This window comes from Dermacentor silvarum, chromosome 5, assembly GCF_013339745.2.
Source record: "Dermacentor silvarum isolate Dsil-2018 chromosome 5, BIME_Dsil_1.4, whole genome shotgun sequence".
NCBI classification, from domain to species: Eukaryota; Metazoa; Arthropoda; class Arachnida; order Ixodida; family Ixodidae; genus Dermacentor; species Dermacentor silvarum.
The window spans coordinates 92030278-92048635 of NC_051158.1; the positions used below are offsets into that span (position 1 = coordinate 92030278).

An 18358-nucleotide genomic window follows, 5' to 3' on the forward strand; every position below is an offset into this window, starting at 1 on the left:
AGAGCCCCACGTTGGGCAGCCAGATGTGGGGTCTCACATGTGCTCTTGGGACAAAGGAACAACAACGCAGTAGTGCAGACAATCAAAAGGGCATTTATTGCACCTTTCATACACTAATACATACCAGCCAAATTGCTACCAATAGAACATTCACACGGGCGCGCGACAAATCAAGGAAGTCCGACTCACCGCGACCCGATAGCGAGCGAATATGTTCGCCCCATGCTATGACACCATCGCCTAGTCGTTCACGTGTACAGTCACGCTAACGATGGCGCGCTCGAACGATCCGTGTTCGTCCATACCGGTGTCCTGCTCTAAGCCTCGCGCGACGGTCGCGCGAAGCGGGCCGGCGCACGCGCGAAGCGTTCGTGCGTGTTGGTCGCCGATCTCCAGCCAAAGAGAGAGCGCCTCCGACCTTTTTCTCCCAAGTGACCCCGGCGTTTCGGTGGCGTTAGCATCGCGACACTAGCGCCATCTCTCGCAACCACCGCCGGTAGCCACGCAGAGAAGCCGGACTACAGGAGACATGCGGGGAAAACAACATCAGGGAACGCGTGAGAGTCGCGGATCCCCACAGTATAGTAGGACGCCACAGGGATGGAACAGACACTGAAATGAAGCGGACAGGAAGTGACACACGGGAGCGCAACCGTGTGTGACACACGTTGCGCTCCCGTGTGTCACTTCCTGTCCGCTTCATTTCAGTGTCTGTTCCATCCCTGTGGCATCCTACTATACTTAGCGCAAGAAAAAAATTAATGCACACCAACTAGCCCAATTCATACCTCTTCTAGACAGTGTGGTCTTGATGTCGAAGTAAGAAATATTGGATGCGGCAGAGAATGAGTGACTTACTCCAAAAGTGGCTAAGCGCATTGGCGTCTACGAGCGACGGCTTTCGTGGCACAATGCCAAGCAAGTTGTTTTATCAGAGTGTCAGGATCACCGATACGTCCTGTATCATGAAACTGATAGTAGTATCTTCGAAAGTAATCGTCTGAGAATACGGCCCAGGTTTGTCAAAGCGTTGCTGTGTACACATGTGCTTGCCTGTGACCCAGTCAGTCGGTATGTCGACCATTGTCATGCTGTCAGTACAGATAGATGAAAGTACAGTCAATGCAAGCAACAAATCCCCTGGCAACATAACCGAAGTCGACTGAGTTGCGATAATCGAATGATCGTGGGTTTCTTCCAGTAGTCATTGTCCAGCTCTTCCCTCACATAATCACCACCCTCATCCGTGCTGACATCGAGGGTGGAGCTGGCGCCACTTGAAACTGCTTGAAGAAGTCGCCCGAGATCGTGTGACTATTTAACGTGCAAATTAAAAACGCCGGACACGTGGAACGCACACAACAAACAGTAAATGCAGCTTCTGAACACTTAGTGGCTTGGCTCGTCTAGCAGTTTTGGTGCGTTCTGCGACTGCTAGATCGACTAAACTTTGCTAGTTTCGGTTTTAAGGAGGAGCCGGCGGCATCACTGACTTGTTCAGCAGGTGCATAATTTTTACTTGTGTTGCGAGTGCTTGGGATTGTGTCGATGATGTGGATGTCTCGCTGCTTGCTTTTCTTATGAGCCTGTAGCCGAGTGATAGTATGTGTTTCATGCGTGCCTTGTTACAGAACCGGCTGCACGAGAGCCTGAAGCTGTTCTCTTCCATCTGCAACAACATGTTCTTCACCGACACGTCCATGGTCAGTAACTTCCTTCCACTCTTGTGTCTGCTCTCGATAATGAAGTCGCGATAATGTTCATGATGATACCCCACATATCTAAAACTCGTGGATAAATATGTGTATATCACATATCTCTAACTGCTTTAGGAATGTGTACTATAGATAATGGACACCTTTTCTAAAGAGGACAGTGAAAAATCTTACAGTACGATTTCCATTCTCATGAAGAGAAAAGTCATAGGCACGTTCCCGATTATATTAAGCCGGTTTTCTGTGCCGGCTAGAAACAGCAGAGACGTCTCTAATGGCAAACTTAATTTGTTCATTTGTCGTAATGTACCTATATTGTTACGTTGTGGTGACAGTGCTCAGGCAGGGACACAGTGAGGCAAAGTTCAGCGATAAACTGTAATTGTTTGTTGCTACAACTGTAACAGTTTATTGCTTACGCACAAATGTGCTGAAAGGTTTTTGTGGGACTTTGTAGGTTTAAGGTTCTGGAACACCCTTCCAATTGAAATGAAACTTGTCATAAATTTCAAGTTTAGCCACAAACTTTTCCTGCCTACTCATCAAATCTCAGATAAACACTCTGCCAAAATCTTGTTTGGGTTGTATTTTCATTTCAATTTGCTCTCAATTACTTTTTATTTGCTGTATTTCTTTCTCTTTCCTTATGTCATCCTGCAGCTGATCTGTACAATCCTTCTTGTTCATTACAGCATTTTTCAAGTGCGATCCATAACACTTCATTTTATTTTATTTTTGTTATAATTTGTCCTCGTATAAATACTTACGAGCCACAGCAGTTCAGATGTTTTGAGGTCTTTTTACCGTTGTTTATTCTTGATGCCAGAGAGAATAACGAGCAGCTAATTGCTGATGGGAGTTTCAGCGTGTCAGCCGATGTATCTGAACACCAACATGAACTTCATTGCAGATCTTGTTTCTGAACAAGCTGGACCTGTTCCGAGAAAAGATCCTCTACTCGGACCGACATCTGCGCTATTACATGCCGGACTACAAAGGTAGGCAAACTCATGCTCTTGTTCAGTCTTTTTTTTTTTCTTCTTTTTTTGCGTTGAGTGTGGTGGACTCATCTTGCATGTTATGCTAGTAAATCAGATAGTTTCCATAAATACTGTATCTCCTTATGTACAAACCACACCCAAAATATACAGTTGAACCACGTTATAATGCACTCAAATTTGCAAAATAGTTTCTTATAGCTAAAATTCACTGTATAAAATTGCATGGGAAATCTCCCAGCACTAGCGCAAATCAGTCTGCAGCTAGCCTATAATTGATGAGACACTTACTTGTACAAAAGCAACCATTTACTGAGGCAAAAAAAAACATTAGCAGTGTTGCTCGTTCTTTTACATTGATGGCATGCCGTATAATGCCTTGCTCCCCACTGTCAAGGCATTCCATGTACTTCAGCTCAGTGCCTTCCATTGCGCTGCAATAGCACTGCGCCAAAGCCAAGGCATTCACCGCCGTGCCAGAAATTGGTGGCAGGGTGTTTTCGAGCTCTGCAGTTTCAGCCTCCACAACTTTGTTCGCAGGTTGCTAACACGTCACCTCGGTGTTAATTTCAAGATCTATCAGCCTGGCAACCACCTCCGACACGTCGTTGTCGCCAGTGAAGTCATCCGCCATCATCGTGTCAGAATTGCTCCACGTTTGAGCTCGTAGATTTCTTCACACTCGTCAGCAGCTCCATCTCCAGTAGGCTTTTCAAACCCTTCGGCACCAACGATGAGGCCAGTGTGTTGAAAGCAGTTGGCAACCGTTTCTTGCTTGACGCTCTCCCAAGCTTCAAGCTACTTTCTGCATTTGTATTGTGCATAACAGGTCCCTATTTAGCTTTTCATTCATTCAAAGGTAAATGAGCACCCTCCCAATTAGCCTTCGCTTGTAGAGCACCTTGAAGACACAAATGATACCTTGATCTAGTGGCTGGAGCTGGGACGTGGTACAGTGGAATCTCGTTGATACGATTCTGCATAATACGTTTTTCGGGATAATACATTTTTTTTCCGGTAATGCGATTAGGTTGGATAATACGCGGATAATACGATTTTCGGATGATACGCTTTATTTTCCGGTTCCCATGAAGATCTTAACAAGATTCCACTGTATTTGGCAGCAGAAGCTTGAACTCTATGTTACTCTACGGCACATCTGCGTAGTGTGCCGAGCAATTGTCGACGAGGAATCACATTTTTCAGCGCTAATCTGGAAGCTCTCCATCCCAATCCCTCAACCATTTCCCGAACAGTTCACATATCATCCACGATTTTCTGTTCCGAGCATAAGTGACTGGGAGGTAGTGGTATTTTTTCATGCAGTTCAATGTCTTGAACTTTCCAATCACAAATGGATGAAGCCTTGTTGTGCCATCCATGTTTGCGGCAAGCAGGACCGTGATCCGGGTTTTCTTTTGCCTGCCACCATGAATTTTCGGCCCACAGATGCCATCTGCCAGAAGAGGCCCGTTTTGTCTGCATAAAATGTCCCTCGGTTGGTGCTTGGCGAGAATCTAAGGCCACTCTTCTCGCAGCCACATATTCATTGCTTTGGTGTTGGCGTAGTCGCTTTCTCCCAAGACGGTTTTTCAAATAATGTAGTAGTGGATCTTGAAGCACTGTCACCACCCTGCACTGGCATTGAAATATTTTGCATCAAGAATGAATGTGAAGTCTTTCGCTTTGTGCTGGAGCATTGCTGGAGCATTGGCCCAAACACCAGAATATTACGAACCCCGACGTCGACAAACCACTTGTGCAAGAATTGTTCCACATCTTCGAATGTGGTGGGCCGAACACGCCGTGTGTTGGAAGGCTTGCCTCCATCCTTCTCCTCAACTGCCTCTAATGAAGTTGTACAGTACTCACGGATTGAAACGGGACAGGTAAATTGTTGGTAGATCACTCCTTATGTGCAGTTACTCGAGAGTACCATGTCATGTTGCTTCGAATCTGGTCACAAAAGGTGACGCGGACTGTGATCTAAGCGTACGAGTCGAGATTACGCCGATGTCACACGAACTACCGACAGTGGAAACAAAAGCATGCGCATTAGTAAGGCCTAAATTGTCTCGTTTCAATCCGTGAGCACTGTACATACTTGCAGCAAAAAAACTTTGTTAAATCGTGAATTTTGTTAATTCGAGGTTTCGAAGTTTGAGCAGTAAAAATAATTTCACAATTTCCCAGAATATTTGTGATGGATAGTATATTGTCAGTGAGCACTTTTAAACAAATCAAAAGAAGGTCTGGCTTTAGTGCTGTTATGAGTGCCACGCGTATGGTGTAAATCGCACCGAGAGCAATGCATCGGCACGGCTCATGGCATTCGAGATTTGCACGTGCTGCGTCGCATGGCAGCGTAAATCTGGGATGCCATGTCTGACTACGCTTAGTGCCCGTAGCTGTCATCAGATGGCACCCACAAACTAAAGACAAAAGTGTAAGAAGATACGGATATTCATCCTAAGAAAAACAATATGTCGAAGTTTTGCCAGAAAAGTGGAGCATTAATGGCGATAGCAGATACAACTACACGAAGTAAGTTTCGTAGTTTTATCGATGTCACATGCACTCAAGCAAACATGAACAGATCTCACTCGATGGCCGCAAACACTCGCTGTCACAACGCAAGCGAACGTCACGCCATGTCTCGGAAACTATGCGACCACTAACACTAGATGCAAGAGAACACAGTGCGTATCAAGGCACCAACCTATCTCTGCTCAGCCTTTGCACTTGCCACGGTGTACCTCCAAGATGCACCGTGTGGCCAGCATATGGGCGTGTGGACAGCCATGTGCACCCTCGGCCATGGTAGAGGAGACGCTCGCGCTGGTGGGAGAGGGCAAATAGGTGCGCATCTCCTGTACGTCAGTCCGTAGCGCATGCTTGATGATGTTACCACGCGTTCACTCCCTCCCCACCCACCTTGCACTGGAAGAATCGTCATCTTTCGGGTTTCTCAGAGCTGCCACGTGCCTCGTGGCCTCCGCAAGTTGTTTACCAATGCAACAAAGAGCGCAGCGAGTGTTTGCTGCGTACCGTGTCCGAGCGTGCTCGCTTTGACGCGTTTTTGCTGCTCAAACTTGTCATGCGGAAGGACGCTTGCAATGAAGTTTTGCCTCGGCTGACAGTTTTGTAGTTCTTTACTAGATTTACCTGCCGTACAGGCTCCAAGTACATGTTTGAAATGGCCGAAAACTTCTTTAGGTCGAAACCGTGTCATGGAGTTACTTCATTAAATCACGAAAAGAAATACACAGTTTTCAATGGAACTAAGGTCGGGAAATTAAAATAGTTTGTTACATTGCAAATTTCATGAAATCGAGATTCGTTATATCGAGGTTTGACTGTGTGTGCTCCAAACGTCATTACTTGTAGTCGTGCGGTAGTGTCAGTGTATCGGGAAAAAAGTGCTGCAGCAATAGACTGTGTACTTCTGACCTGTTGCTCTGTTCTGTCACCTCTTTCCTTCCTTGTGAATTGTGCACAAGATAGTTCTTTTTCAATGAAAGGACTGTGCACCTTCGTGGTGCACATATCCACTACGACATTAACATAGGGTGCCCTCCTGAAAGCTCCTATAGTGACCTCACAAGATGTCAGAACTTGCAGTAGAGCTCTTGCAGAACTTATTGTGGATGTCTCCCAGAACCCTTGCAGAAATCTTGTGGTTGCGAGGCTCATGCATTGAATTCAGTGGACACTGGTGCATCCAAGACAGTTTACTCAATCGAAGTTGCATTCCTGAATGCACTTCTGCACGCAGGTGCCGACTACGACGTGGACAGCGGTGCACTCTTCATCCAGCACAAGTTCCAGAGCCGCAACCGGGACCCTAACAAGGTGGTGTACCCTCACTTCACCACGGCCACTGACACCAGCAACGTCCAGGTGGTGTTCCAGGTTGCCATGGACACCGTCCTGAGAGGAAACCTGCGCACTGCCACCCTCCTTTAGGTTCCCGGCACAGTCACTCCACGGTCAGTTCGTGGTCGGCCTGGCAATGATCGGTGCTACTTGGCTTGCGAACAAAAGGCAGCATGTCAGAGATCTCGGGACAAGCACAGTTTCTCATATGCTTTGCGGAGTGTAGCAGGTGTCTGTACATGTGTACACTTGCTATGCAACTGTCCAGTCAGCATGCGGGCAACGAATGCACGCTGCAGTTAGTCGAGTTCATTGTGTTTTTCTTTGTACATTTGCCCATGATTTGGATCTGTGGACGCTGGAGACATCTGTGCCGCTTGTGGTCCCGTGTCGTGACCAGCTGTCAGACAGGTTCCGTGCTGACGACTAAAGAGAGGGTCTCCCGCTCTCGCTGGAGCCTTCGTGCTCTAATCTTGTATCGACACTGCTGCGTAGCAGGCAGAAGGAAATTGGGAGTTTTAATTGGTCTGTAAACATATTTCCCTTAGGTATCGATGACGTAAATGTGGGTGGCCATTATGGTGGTGCCATCTGGTGACGTGGAGTTTAACCAGAGAAGACACAGAGCTACTATTGGCATTGATTAAGTTTGTTCTACTTAGCTGATGTTAATTTTTGGGCTACCACGTAGTCATTAACGTACGGCTTTTCTTCATTTTTGTTCAACAAGAACACCCACGTAAACACGAAAACCTGTCTACTGTGTTGTGGTTACCCAAAGCGTCACAAGATGTCGCCACCAGTGTTCTTTCTGCAGTTCACGTCCCCTGTATCCCAGTGTTACATAAAGGTTGATGTGTTTACGGACAAACTAAAACTCTTTTACAGGCGGGAAAGTCGTTTGAAGATGTGTCCGCTATAGTAGGAGGACAGCTCCTTCTTGTTTAAAGGCAGTGCTTCTATTTGAAACTGCAAGTTACGGCAATCTGGTTACCTTGCTGCTCGGGGTAATGTAGATCCCTGTCGAGAATCTCCCCCTCACTCGTACTCTGTTCATCTCTGGTAATGATCACTTTTGCCACAGGGTTATTGACTCTGATGTGAGTTCGTCCTTATGTACACATGAGCTGTGGGAGAAAGAAAGAATCAGTGGATGGCTTCCTTGGGGAACAAGCTGCAGCTCGCGTGCAATATGCGTCCACTCCACCTTTTGGCGTGTTCATGTGTGAGCGGCATCTGTAATTGCCGCCTCTGCATTTCTTTCGATTGGTTTGGTAGTGGATCTTCAGCCCTCGGGTGTGGTCCTGGCTTTGCCTATCTGTAACTTATAATTTTTTTTCAACCATGTGGTGAAATTGTGCAATATTATGTTCAAACTGCTCGCCCCCGTGAAAATACGGCTGTAAGTTCCGGTGAAACTCAAACGTGGCTGTAGGTTCCAGTGAAACTGAAACGTAAATTCTTGTCAGTACATCAGTCGCATCCTGGGAACCTTGCTGCACGTCTCTTGGAAGCGTATCTTTAGCTCGTCACTCTGCAGTGCTTCGAAGTACAGCTACGTATTTATTTGGTTTGTCGAAATGGAGCATTCATTTGGCCAGTTTTGTTCAGGCAGTTGGCACCAACGGAAAGCGCTCTGATATTTTTTCGCCATTTTCTGAGCGCCTTTTCGGTCAAAGGAGCTGTGAGGTCTGGCTGGTGCATGGCCACGTGACAGTGTGGTCACCCCTCACTCAGAGGCAAGCTCCGAGGTGCAAAAGTTGTCCATCTCCGTTTTTCCGGTGTTCTTGTTCCTACGAAAACCTGACAAGTATTCAGCTCGGGCGCCCTGACTCCGGCTTAAAAGTCTGAGAACGACCAGCTGAGGATACCGTTGCCAAGTACAACCACTTCTTTATAGAGCGGCGAGGCTTGAGGGCTGCAGTCGAATCAAAAATGGAAAATTATGCATTGTTTATTTTTCGGAACAGTATATACAATATTTTGGTTGTGGTTCCTATGTAACGGACATGTCCATAAAGAGCAGCCTTTCGGCTACCTACCCTGCTCATGATTAGTATACCGGTTGGTGTGGTTGTTAGTGCAGCCGATGTAAAGCCCACGCGGGATGCAAAGTGCCTTCTAGGGACGAGAGGTCCTTATACAGACTCGGATATCGTAGAATATGGCTTCTGTTTACCAGTCGTGTTTGTTTTTACGCACTGAAGCAGTTGGCATGCTCGCTACCAAAATTTCCTTGTAGCCCTATTCCTGACTCGCCATTTGGTCACCAGTAACGACTTCATTCCGAAATAATTTGATGGTCACCTAAAGTAAGCGTCAGCATGACTACTGCATGATGAACGTGCTGGGATACCAACCGCAATGGTGGTGCCACGCACTCTAATTGCACCGGTGTTAGTCCATTTGTTGTTCCACTATGCCGATCTGACTGTAAATGGTGGGAAATAGTTTGAAGCGCAAATACACAGACACAAAAGAGCACACGAGACACAGACGGGCGCGCTCGTCTGTGTCTCGTGTGCTCTTTTGTGTCTGTGTATTTGCGCTTCAAACTATTTCCGATGTACAACCAACAGGCCCAAATCGCTACAATTCTGTAAATGGTGCTTGTATGAAAGCTCAACACATAGCTGCAAGCTTGCAAGCTAATCCAAAACTAATCACAAACTAATCCAAAACTTGCTGAGCTGTCAAGGATTTCACCAGTGTGCCTGGGTGTCAGTTGACTGTCACCACGTAGTGAAAGAATGGTGTTGTAGTCGCGTCATCATCTTTGGTTGTCGTCTCGGTTGTGAGCATGTTTCTCTCTTTTATCATTTCCGTGTCAGCTGTTTGGAGATGCCGTATTCATCGTCACAAGGTTCACAGGGTAGTGTGTGTCACACTAGCGAGGGATCTCTGGTGCACGACACGAACAAAGACCGGTGACGTGGCTGTTGAAACGCCAAGTGCGTCACTTCAATACACTTCCCCCTTTTTATACAGTTTTTTTTTTGTAGCATGGCTTTGCTTGAGCTCTCCTTCGAATAATCTCCATTCCAGAAATAAGCTGACAGGTCAAGCTGAACCAGAACAGTGCCTTTTATTTCTTTACGTACTATGTACTTTTTGCTGGTCAATGTGGTGGCTTTGTCTCAAGCTTTCTCGCAGCTTTTTGCAAGTCTCTTATTTTTTGGATGTTTTTGGGTGTTTATGTTTTCTGTACTTATCACAGTGTTCGACTCAGCACTGAGCTTGTCCGCATCCTCTGCTCAACAGTGTTTCATCAAAAACTGGCCAGTGCAAACCGTTGAAGTGTCCATGTTTTCTACTTGGCAAGGTTGCGCCATTTGTCATTTGCCAGGATGCCAATATATACCGGGTGTTCTTTTTTTAAACCATAGAGAATTTTATCAAATCGCCTGTGGCAGGTAGCACAATTATAATCCTTGAACTGGATTACTCAAAGAAGTGGACATTACTTCCACAAGAAATCGAAATTTGTAATCGACTAATTGGAAAAAATTTTACAAATTAAGTTTTTTTACTATAGTTACTTTATGGCACATAATTCAATTTACAAATTGGAGCCGGCATGTTTGCATGGCATATGGACTTGGAACGAATTACGATGATAGCACCGGTTTCGAGATCTGCATCATCAAACTTGCGGCAAAAATGCACCATTCTCCCTCTTACGTTTTCAACAAAACATTGTTTTATGCATTGAAGCATGAAAGTAAATAGATTGCCAGTATATTTCATCGCCTGCTCTGGGAATGAGTGTCTTGCTTGAAACCCATGCCATCCTCAGAATTCGTTCCAAGTGGATACGCCTTGCGAACTCACCGGCTACAGTTTCTAAGTTGCAATATGTGTCGTAAAGGTAACTTAAAGAAAAAAAAAAACTAAGTAGCGAATTTTTTTGTGATTAATTCATTGTGCATTTCAATTTCTCTTGTAAGTGATGTCCACCTCTTCAAGTATTCTAGCTCAGGGACCAGAGTTGTGCTATCTGCCAGAAGTGGTCCTGAAAAATTACGTATGGTCTGCAAAAAAACATCCCGTACATTGTTGTTACCTGCAGACTTGTTCAGAGTAAACCCTCAGTCACCATTTGATTCTTCGCTTTACTTTGCCACGTCTAGTTTCGTTCACGTTTATATTGTTATTGCATTTGTCATTCTCAAACCTGCTTGGAGTCTTCCAGAGCATCCGTCCATTAGCGCATTCTGTTTCCCCCTCACATTCTCTTAATTTATTGGTCATACATAGAATCACTTGTGTACAAAACAATGCCGTGATTTTTTTTTTTTTTTTGGCATGAAACATGGTCTTGCTGTATGGTTGTGAAGCACATATTTGCATATTTATTATCAATTTCTTCTTTCTTTTGTGCTTGGTGTTTGCTTTCAGTTTGGAAGCCCCAAAGCTTTTTTTTTTTGTTTCCTCCTCATTATTATACCTATGATTAGTCACTTCATTTTTTAGAGCTAAATTCAGCAGCTGGAGATTTCACTGAGCTGGGAATTTTTCGGTGCACCATGGCGAAGGTATATATGACACAAAAGGAAATGGCGCCAAAGATTGAAGACAAAAATCACTCGGAATCCACCTTCCAGAGCTGTTTCGTTTTGAGCTGATAACAGTGTGTTCGGTAACGGTGGTTAAGGCCTAGAATTATCCATTATTTTAAATCACATTTAATTTCCTCTCTTTAACCTCCTGTCAGCCCATCACCTTCGGGCTTCTAATTACGTGCAACTGCAGAAGCAAGTTGGCATGGCATTTCCTGTTTTTTTTTTTTTCCCGATGCTTTGGTTGGGGATGTTTCGCGCTTTTGTTTCCATAACTGTAATAATGTTAATTACTTGTACGGTTATGCTCCTAAAGGGACACCCAGAGGAAAATATTAAGCCGAGTTAGATCGATAGGTTATTGATCTAGAAGTCTATCGTCATTTTCCGAGTGCCAGTATATGACTTTGCTGCGTAGAAAATTGCCACCGACGGTCCCTCTGCTCTTCCTCAATTTGAATCGCCTGTGCCGTGTTGTGTCAGTCAGCCAGTGCCAATGTCTCATCTGAGGTACCAATAGTCTAGAATAGGTGGCGCCACTCCAGATTTTTATCTTTGTCATTTTCTTGCTTACATAGGCTTTGTCCTCACTAGGAACAATGGATTTGTTATTACAGAAGCCTAATCTTTCAACCTAGCCCAACTTTATATTTTCCTCTAGTGTCTCTTTAAGCTATTGCTTAAGTGCGTTTCTATTAGGAGATGGTTTTAATTGCTTGGTGGTCATTGCGAATGGACTTTCCTGTTTATACTCTTTTTTTTATTGTTGTTGTTGTCGTCACTGCCGTGTGTGCCTTAAGTATAGTTGAACTCTGTTGTGGGTGGTATCTTTGTTGATGTCATGGTAGTTCTTTGGACTTTGGGTGGGACTGCCAGGTGATCTCGAGGTTGTGTTATTGTGCACTGTCTCTTGTTGACGTCGAATTGGTGCACATTTGAGAAAGACGTGCGGGTGTCTGTTTTGGCTGCAACCTGTCTCTGGCAAGGCAAAAGCGCTGTTTGCAAGACACGCGTACAGTTGGCCACGCAAGTTCACGGGCGCAGGTTCCACGATAAATGCAAATCCCTGATCTGTGAAGGTGCAACACCTTTAATTCAATAGATCACTGTGTGGGTCGCAAAAGCTACTACAGATTGAAACTTTGAAGCTAAGACTGCATGCACAGGTTTCGTGGGAATTGAGCACTTTTCCAAATCCTGTGTCTCGTAAACTTTTGTGGCTGACTATACATAGTACTTTTTATGCTGATGGGCTTGCACATTTGACAAGTTTTTAATTAGACTTTCACTTTGAAATTGATTTTGGATTCAGAGTGTGAGTTTGCTAGATCTTGGCTTCTAACAATGCTCACTGCTGTCATGTGGCTAGGAGCTCTTTTGTTTCATCAGCCTTTTGATTATTGAAGACTTGTGTGTAGTACTTAGTGGTGCATCTATTGCATTCCAGTTGCATTTTTTTGTTGCGAGCATATCGCTGTTTGCTGCATGTAGTAGGTAAGGATGCCGAGACCATTAAAAGCATCCCAGAAGTGCTGGTTAATGTTGCTCTTTGCCTACAGAGGCAGCAGCAGTGGCAAAAAAGAAATGCGTTGATGCATGTTTTTCAATTACCCATGTGTTCTACCACTCCATGTAGCATCACGCCAGAATGAAACTCGCAGGACAAATGAAGAACACCTTTTACACCAGATTACTTGAAAGTGATATGTGTAAACTCGGGTGTAGTCGAGTGTTAAGTGCATTCTAGCCCAAACACTAAGCTTCTTTGAATTAATCCTTCGAGGTTCAAATATTTTTCACATAACAATGTGCCCTCTTAATCAATTTTTTAAATTGCAGCTTTCAGTATTGGGAAATGATTGAAAATTCAAAATATAGTAAAAATTTATTGGAAACAATATTTTGTATCAGAAATGTTTTACACACACCATCAGTATATTGGGACAAGCACTCTATACACCAAGAGATCAAGACAAATGTCTACAGCAAAATTTATGGCTAAAAATATATTAGAGATACATAAATCACTTGAGCAGTCACCGCTAAAGGAAGCACCACGCACGGCCATACCGATACCATGACTGCGCATAGGCCAATATATGGCAATGCGCAAGCTGGAACCTAAGGGGGAACCACAACCAAAGGCAAAGAAAAAGGAAACTTATCGGTATCTCCGTACTTCTGTCGCACAGGGCTAGTCTAAGCTACCGGAAACACAGTAGCAGCAGCCATAAAGGACAATAGCATTGCTTCCACGCACAGCTTGTAGGTAGCTGACAATGCGTGCATGACCATGTGAGCGCTCGCCCGGAAGTAAACAAGTCGAGCTGTGCATCCCAGTGAGTGGAAATGCAATTTCAAATGACTTTGGGCGACTCCATAGAGAGGGCAGCACCTCTCAACAACCAGTAGTCCCGAACACGTGCGAAATGTCAAACGAAAGATTGGTACGTGTATGGCAAAAACCCTCAAAGGGTTAATCACCCTTTCAAAGGTTAATCACCCCAGTGTCGCACACAGTGGCCAATGTGGAAAAGGAAATTCGTCTTCTAGTTAACTTTCTCACGTTTGTGTTTCATTCTGGCGTGACGGTACTTGGCATGCGAGGGAAGCTTTTGGAATATTTTTCACGGTGCTGAGCTTTGTGCCAGTGTGGCTCCATTGAGAATCTCAGCGGAATCGGACCGAGCTCCTTTCAAAAAGACGGGGACATCCTTTAGCCGCTAAGAAACAAATGTTTGCTATGCTAGGTATTCCGTGGGTCACTCGGTAATTGTCGGGCGCCTTTTTCTCGCGGATAAGTAAAAAGTCTCAAGCTCATACTTTCTTTAGTGTCATGAAGGAGCAGGCAATCGCCAAAGCCATCCATACCTGTACTATTACTCAAGAATTTATCAGATTCACTTTTCAACAGTATTCAGTTAGTATTACGAAACTCTGCAAGCACAGTATTGAATAGACCCTTTTTGTAATTGCGAAGCTAGATTTCCTGCGGTTTGCCCAACTGATGGCAGTGCAATCATTTTTTGCAACCAGCGTGTACAAGCAGAGTTTGCGTGTCTTGTGACGTGGAAAGTGCATAGGTGGCTCTTAATTATTATGAAAGCATGCGCAAGATACAAGCCTCGCGCATGTGCAGCTAGCATTTTGTCTTCATATGAATGATGACCAGTGCCTGCATTAGTTGGTCATATGTGCAGTGCAGAGAAGTGCCCTGACAAATCTGGAAAAGGGTCCAAGTCAACAAAAGCGCATGCAATGCTGGCCTCATGCCATAAGCAACTCAAGGTGCATTTCTGAACAGGTGAACTTCAGAAGTTGCAAGCAAAGCCTGCACAGGGATCACCAAGACCCGTCAAAGTGGTCTCAGTTGCTATGGTGTTCTGCCTGTAGCCACAAGATTGCAGGTGTGATTCCCAGCCATTGGTAGGTGCATTCCAAAGAGGTGGAATCCAAAAAATATCCGTGTACCATGATTTGGGTGCACATTAAAGAAACCCAAGTGGCCAAAATTAATCGGGAGCTTTCTGCTATGGCATCTTTCTTAGCCCCTGCTTTGCCTTGGTGTGTTGCGCCCCCGTGATTTGATTAATTTTGTTCTCTCTTTTGTCGTTAGTTATGGTAATGCTGGCACCAAGCTCAGCATCTTTATTAGTGAGTTTTAATCACAGTTACACTATTGGGCATCCAGGTCCGAAGACCTCATTTTGCGTGGTTGTGATGCAGCGTTTTTTTGCTGGGGTTGGTTTATGCGTGTGTAAATTGCTCACTGTTAGCAGACTACACTTGATGCCTGTACCAACAGGGTTTTTGCAGCCCTGTTTCATGTTTGTGCTGACGCGACGGTTGGCACGAGAGTGAAAAGAATGCATTTACGCAGCCTTCTTGGTTTGTACTCGAACAAGGTTTTTGGTGTTGTGAGACCATTGATGTCTGCATATGTGCAGACATGTGTGCGCTGGTATTTTTTTTTTTTTTCCTGTCGCCATTGCATGTAAGTATTTGATGATGAACCAGAAGCTGAAGCAGTGTTTTTCATGCTTAGCGGCTTGGGACCAATTTACACAGATGTATACATGCCTCAAGTGCCATTCTTTTTACAAGTGTCCGCATTCATTTTGTGCTGCCTGAAGATTGTTTTCCTTTTTTGCTTGTAAGGAGCTGGTGGAGCTTAAATATTGATCTCTTTTATGTGGATTTTGTGTCCGTGTGTCGTTCTTTTCTCGTTATCACGCACGTGTGTCACAATTCCTATCATTGCAATACAACAGACACTTAAGAGACCTGCCAAGCACGAGACCAGCACAAGAGACAATGAAGACGGGCATCTGTGCTTGGAATGCGCTAGTTCCCCTCTTGGTCTCTGTCTGCCACTCTTCTAAATATCGCATCAACATTGTGCAACATCCCAAGTCACCCTTATCGGTCACCATAGCTCATCAAAGCAGGGATAGCGATTATGTCCCTTTAGTCGCCAGTTCTGCCCATTGAAAATTCACTTTCACCAGATTTCTTGCATCTTAGAGCCGTGAAAAGCGTTCAGAACAGATTAAGAATGTCCACTTCTCTAGTGAGTCTTGTCAGGTTTACTGAATGTAGACTCCATGCGAGAACTCCTCTACAAGAACGTCAGATATAAGAACATCTATTATTTCATGTCTAGTGTACTGGAAACCACTTTTCCAGCCACATGAAAAAAAAAAAAATTCCAACCGAAAATATTGTGAGAAACAATGAAAGAATTGGACCCATGGCATGATGTCATTCCGACACCGTCTGCCTTCCAGCTCGTTTTCATATAACACTTTACACATATTATAACTTAAAGCGCAGGTCCGATCGGAAGTGTTTCAAGGTGTATGCGACATGTTTTAAGAAGTAATTGTTTTCATCAGTGGTTTCACTTTTGATGCAACATCTTGGCGAATGCAGTGCCTAAAGGGGATATGGACATTCTAGCCACACATGGGACACTGCCATCACATCCCCGATGTAATATGTGGGTAAAGTCTAAGCCACATGTAAAGGCGAGAGCCTTTTCGAAAGAACGAGCAGGCTTCGTCGTCAGGGGCGGACAAGCCTCGATAAAAAGAAACAATGCGTCAGCTCGTCTTCAGGGTTTCCTACTTTCTTCTTTTTTCTCATGCCCATGCACTGTATTTCGCATGCCACGCACACTCCTCCAAACCTTTTTCTTGTTGGCTTCTATGCGCCGCACAGTGTAGCAGACGACGCTACCACTATACTTGAAACGGGCGTTTCAACACCACATGGCAGGCTGCTTCAAGTGCCGAAAGTGTTGAACTGGACTTGCATGTACACGCACACACACACAGTGCCCCTCCGTTGAACACGGTGCTATGCGAGAGCACTGGCATATGTGAATGCAGGATAAAGAAAAAAACACTTAGTAGCACGAGCAGTGCGCTTCACGATGCATTGGCCACTGCATATCTGGTGGTATATCCTCATGTGCAAGTGAAATGAATACATCTCTCGGGTCATTGCATAGTGAGGTTGATGACTACCTGCCGAGTAACAAACAACATAACAACACCCACATGCCCATAGCATTAACCGGTAGAGGTAATCATTAAGTTTCCCAATAGCATATCTCTGCAGATCTACTGGGAAGTAATTGTGTTACTTTGATGATCAGCCATTAAGAATTCCTGCTTTTATTTTTTTATTTTTTTGCGTTTTACTGTTATGCATATTTAGCCCTGCACACCTTTTACGAAAGCACCTTGCAGTATTTTTGGAATAGTGGTCCAAATATAATGCAATCTTCTTTTTTTTCCTTTCTCTCCAATTTTTTGCTACAATATGTGGCAAGCTCCTCATGGCGACGGGACTGTGTGGGGAAGCAGACTTCTGAGGCTTTAAGGAGAAGAGAAAATAGGGTGTAGTACAGATGGCATGTGTCTGCCTGAAAACAAACGAAGTTCACTGGAATGAAAGAGCAAGGCTACAGAGTGCTCCAGCTACATTCGATCTAACCCCATCTCTCTTTAAGAAGCCTTGTCTAGATATTTTAACGGGACACTAAAAGGAAATAGTCACTTTAGACTGATAAAGTATTCTTTTGAAACTCCCAATTCCGTTTACTTCCCAATAAAAGACATGCATTAATGTGCACGCATTCCTACACACCTTGCAGCAATTCATTTGCTATTCTCTCGACTATGACCGAATGCATTTTAAAAATTTTCGCTGCAGAACGCTTCCTGGATGGTGTTTTACAACTTCCAGTGTATAACCAGAATTTCGGATGAGCCCTGTTGAGGGGCTGTTTAACAGCAGTAACTAACTAGTGTGTGACAACTTAACAATGACAGGGATAGCTAACATACCAAGATATAGTTACAAGGCACAGCACTGCCAGCCACAGTGCTCAACTGAAACTACGCTGAACCCGAAAAAAGGAAAACATTACTTTTGCACAGGTCAAAACTAAACCGGATTTTTTTTTCTTGCTGCGAAAAAAATAATAAAAATAACGGCTTCCATTCAGGTTGGCTACTTTCTCCGGAGCTTTTCATTCATGCATTGCCTGCAATTGTAGTTTAACCATGCTGCCTCATTTTTAAATGCAAATGAGCTTGCTGTGACAAGTGACAGCTCCATTAGTGCAGTTTTCAGTGCGTCGCAACTGGGAGGCAGGCCCGTCACCAATGTACAGTCATGAGTGTTTGAAGTTGGTCACCATGAAGTAAGTCATCTGCTGGTGGAAGACCAGTGGATAACTAACAGTGGATGAATATTGAAGTGAAGAAGTTTCTAGCTGTGCAGTCACTTTTTGTCACACTATTGGGTAAACTTATGTAGGTGTGATAAAAATGATGTATTGCTTCCGAGGTGTGCGTCCGTAATGTGTGTTCTTTTTCAGCTACTTGCAGCTTGAAGAACAACATGCATGCATTTCTTGTCTTTCCTTGCAACTCGGGAAAACTGCATAAATTTATCCAGTTTTCCGTAATTATTCTTAGGTAATGCAAACACAAACCAGTAGAAACCGGTTCGACTGTCATTTTTTCGCTCCGGAACTGGACCGTTTTTGCCAAACCAAAACGAAAAGCAGTACTGGTCTGACATTCGACTGGCAGCGGTGTTCCAGATCTGAAATGATGGACTAATACCTGCAGTGAATTGGTAGAAATGGTAGATGGATTTCAACAGTGTTGGCTCAAGTTACAGACCAAACAAACGC

The 18358-nt window shown here is 44.4% G+C and overlaps 1 protein-coding gene across 1 annotated transcript in view; it reads left to right on the plus strand.

Moving 5' to 3' along the window:
• Positions 1–9159, plus strand: part of LOC119453591 (guanine nucleotide-binding protein G(o) subunit alpha) — a 28404-nt gene extending 19245 nt beyond the window's left edge. The window contains exons 8-10 of the mRNA XM_037715641.2: positions 1632–1703; positions 2626–2713; positions 6489–9159. Coding sequence (XP_037571569.1) covers positions 1632–1703; positions 2626–2713; positions 6489–6679 — 351 coding nt within the window. The 3' untranslated portion in view covers positions 6680–9159. The remainder of the gene's footprint in view (positions 1–1631; positions 1704–2625; positions 2714–6488) is intronic.
• The last annotated feature ends 9199 nt before the right edge of the window (positions 9160–18358 follow it).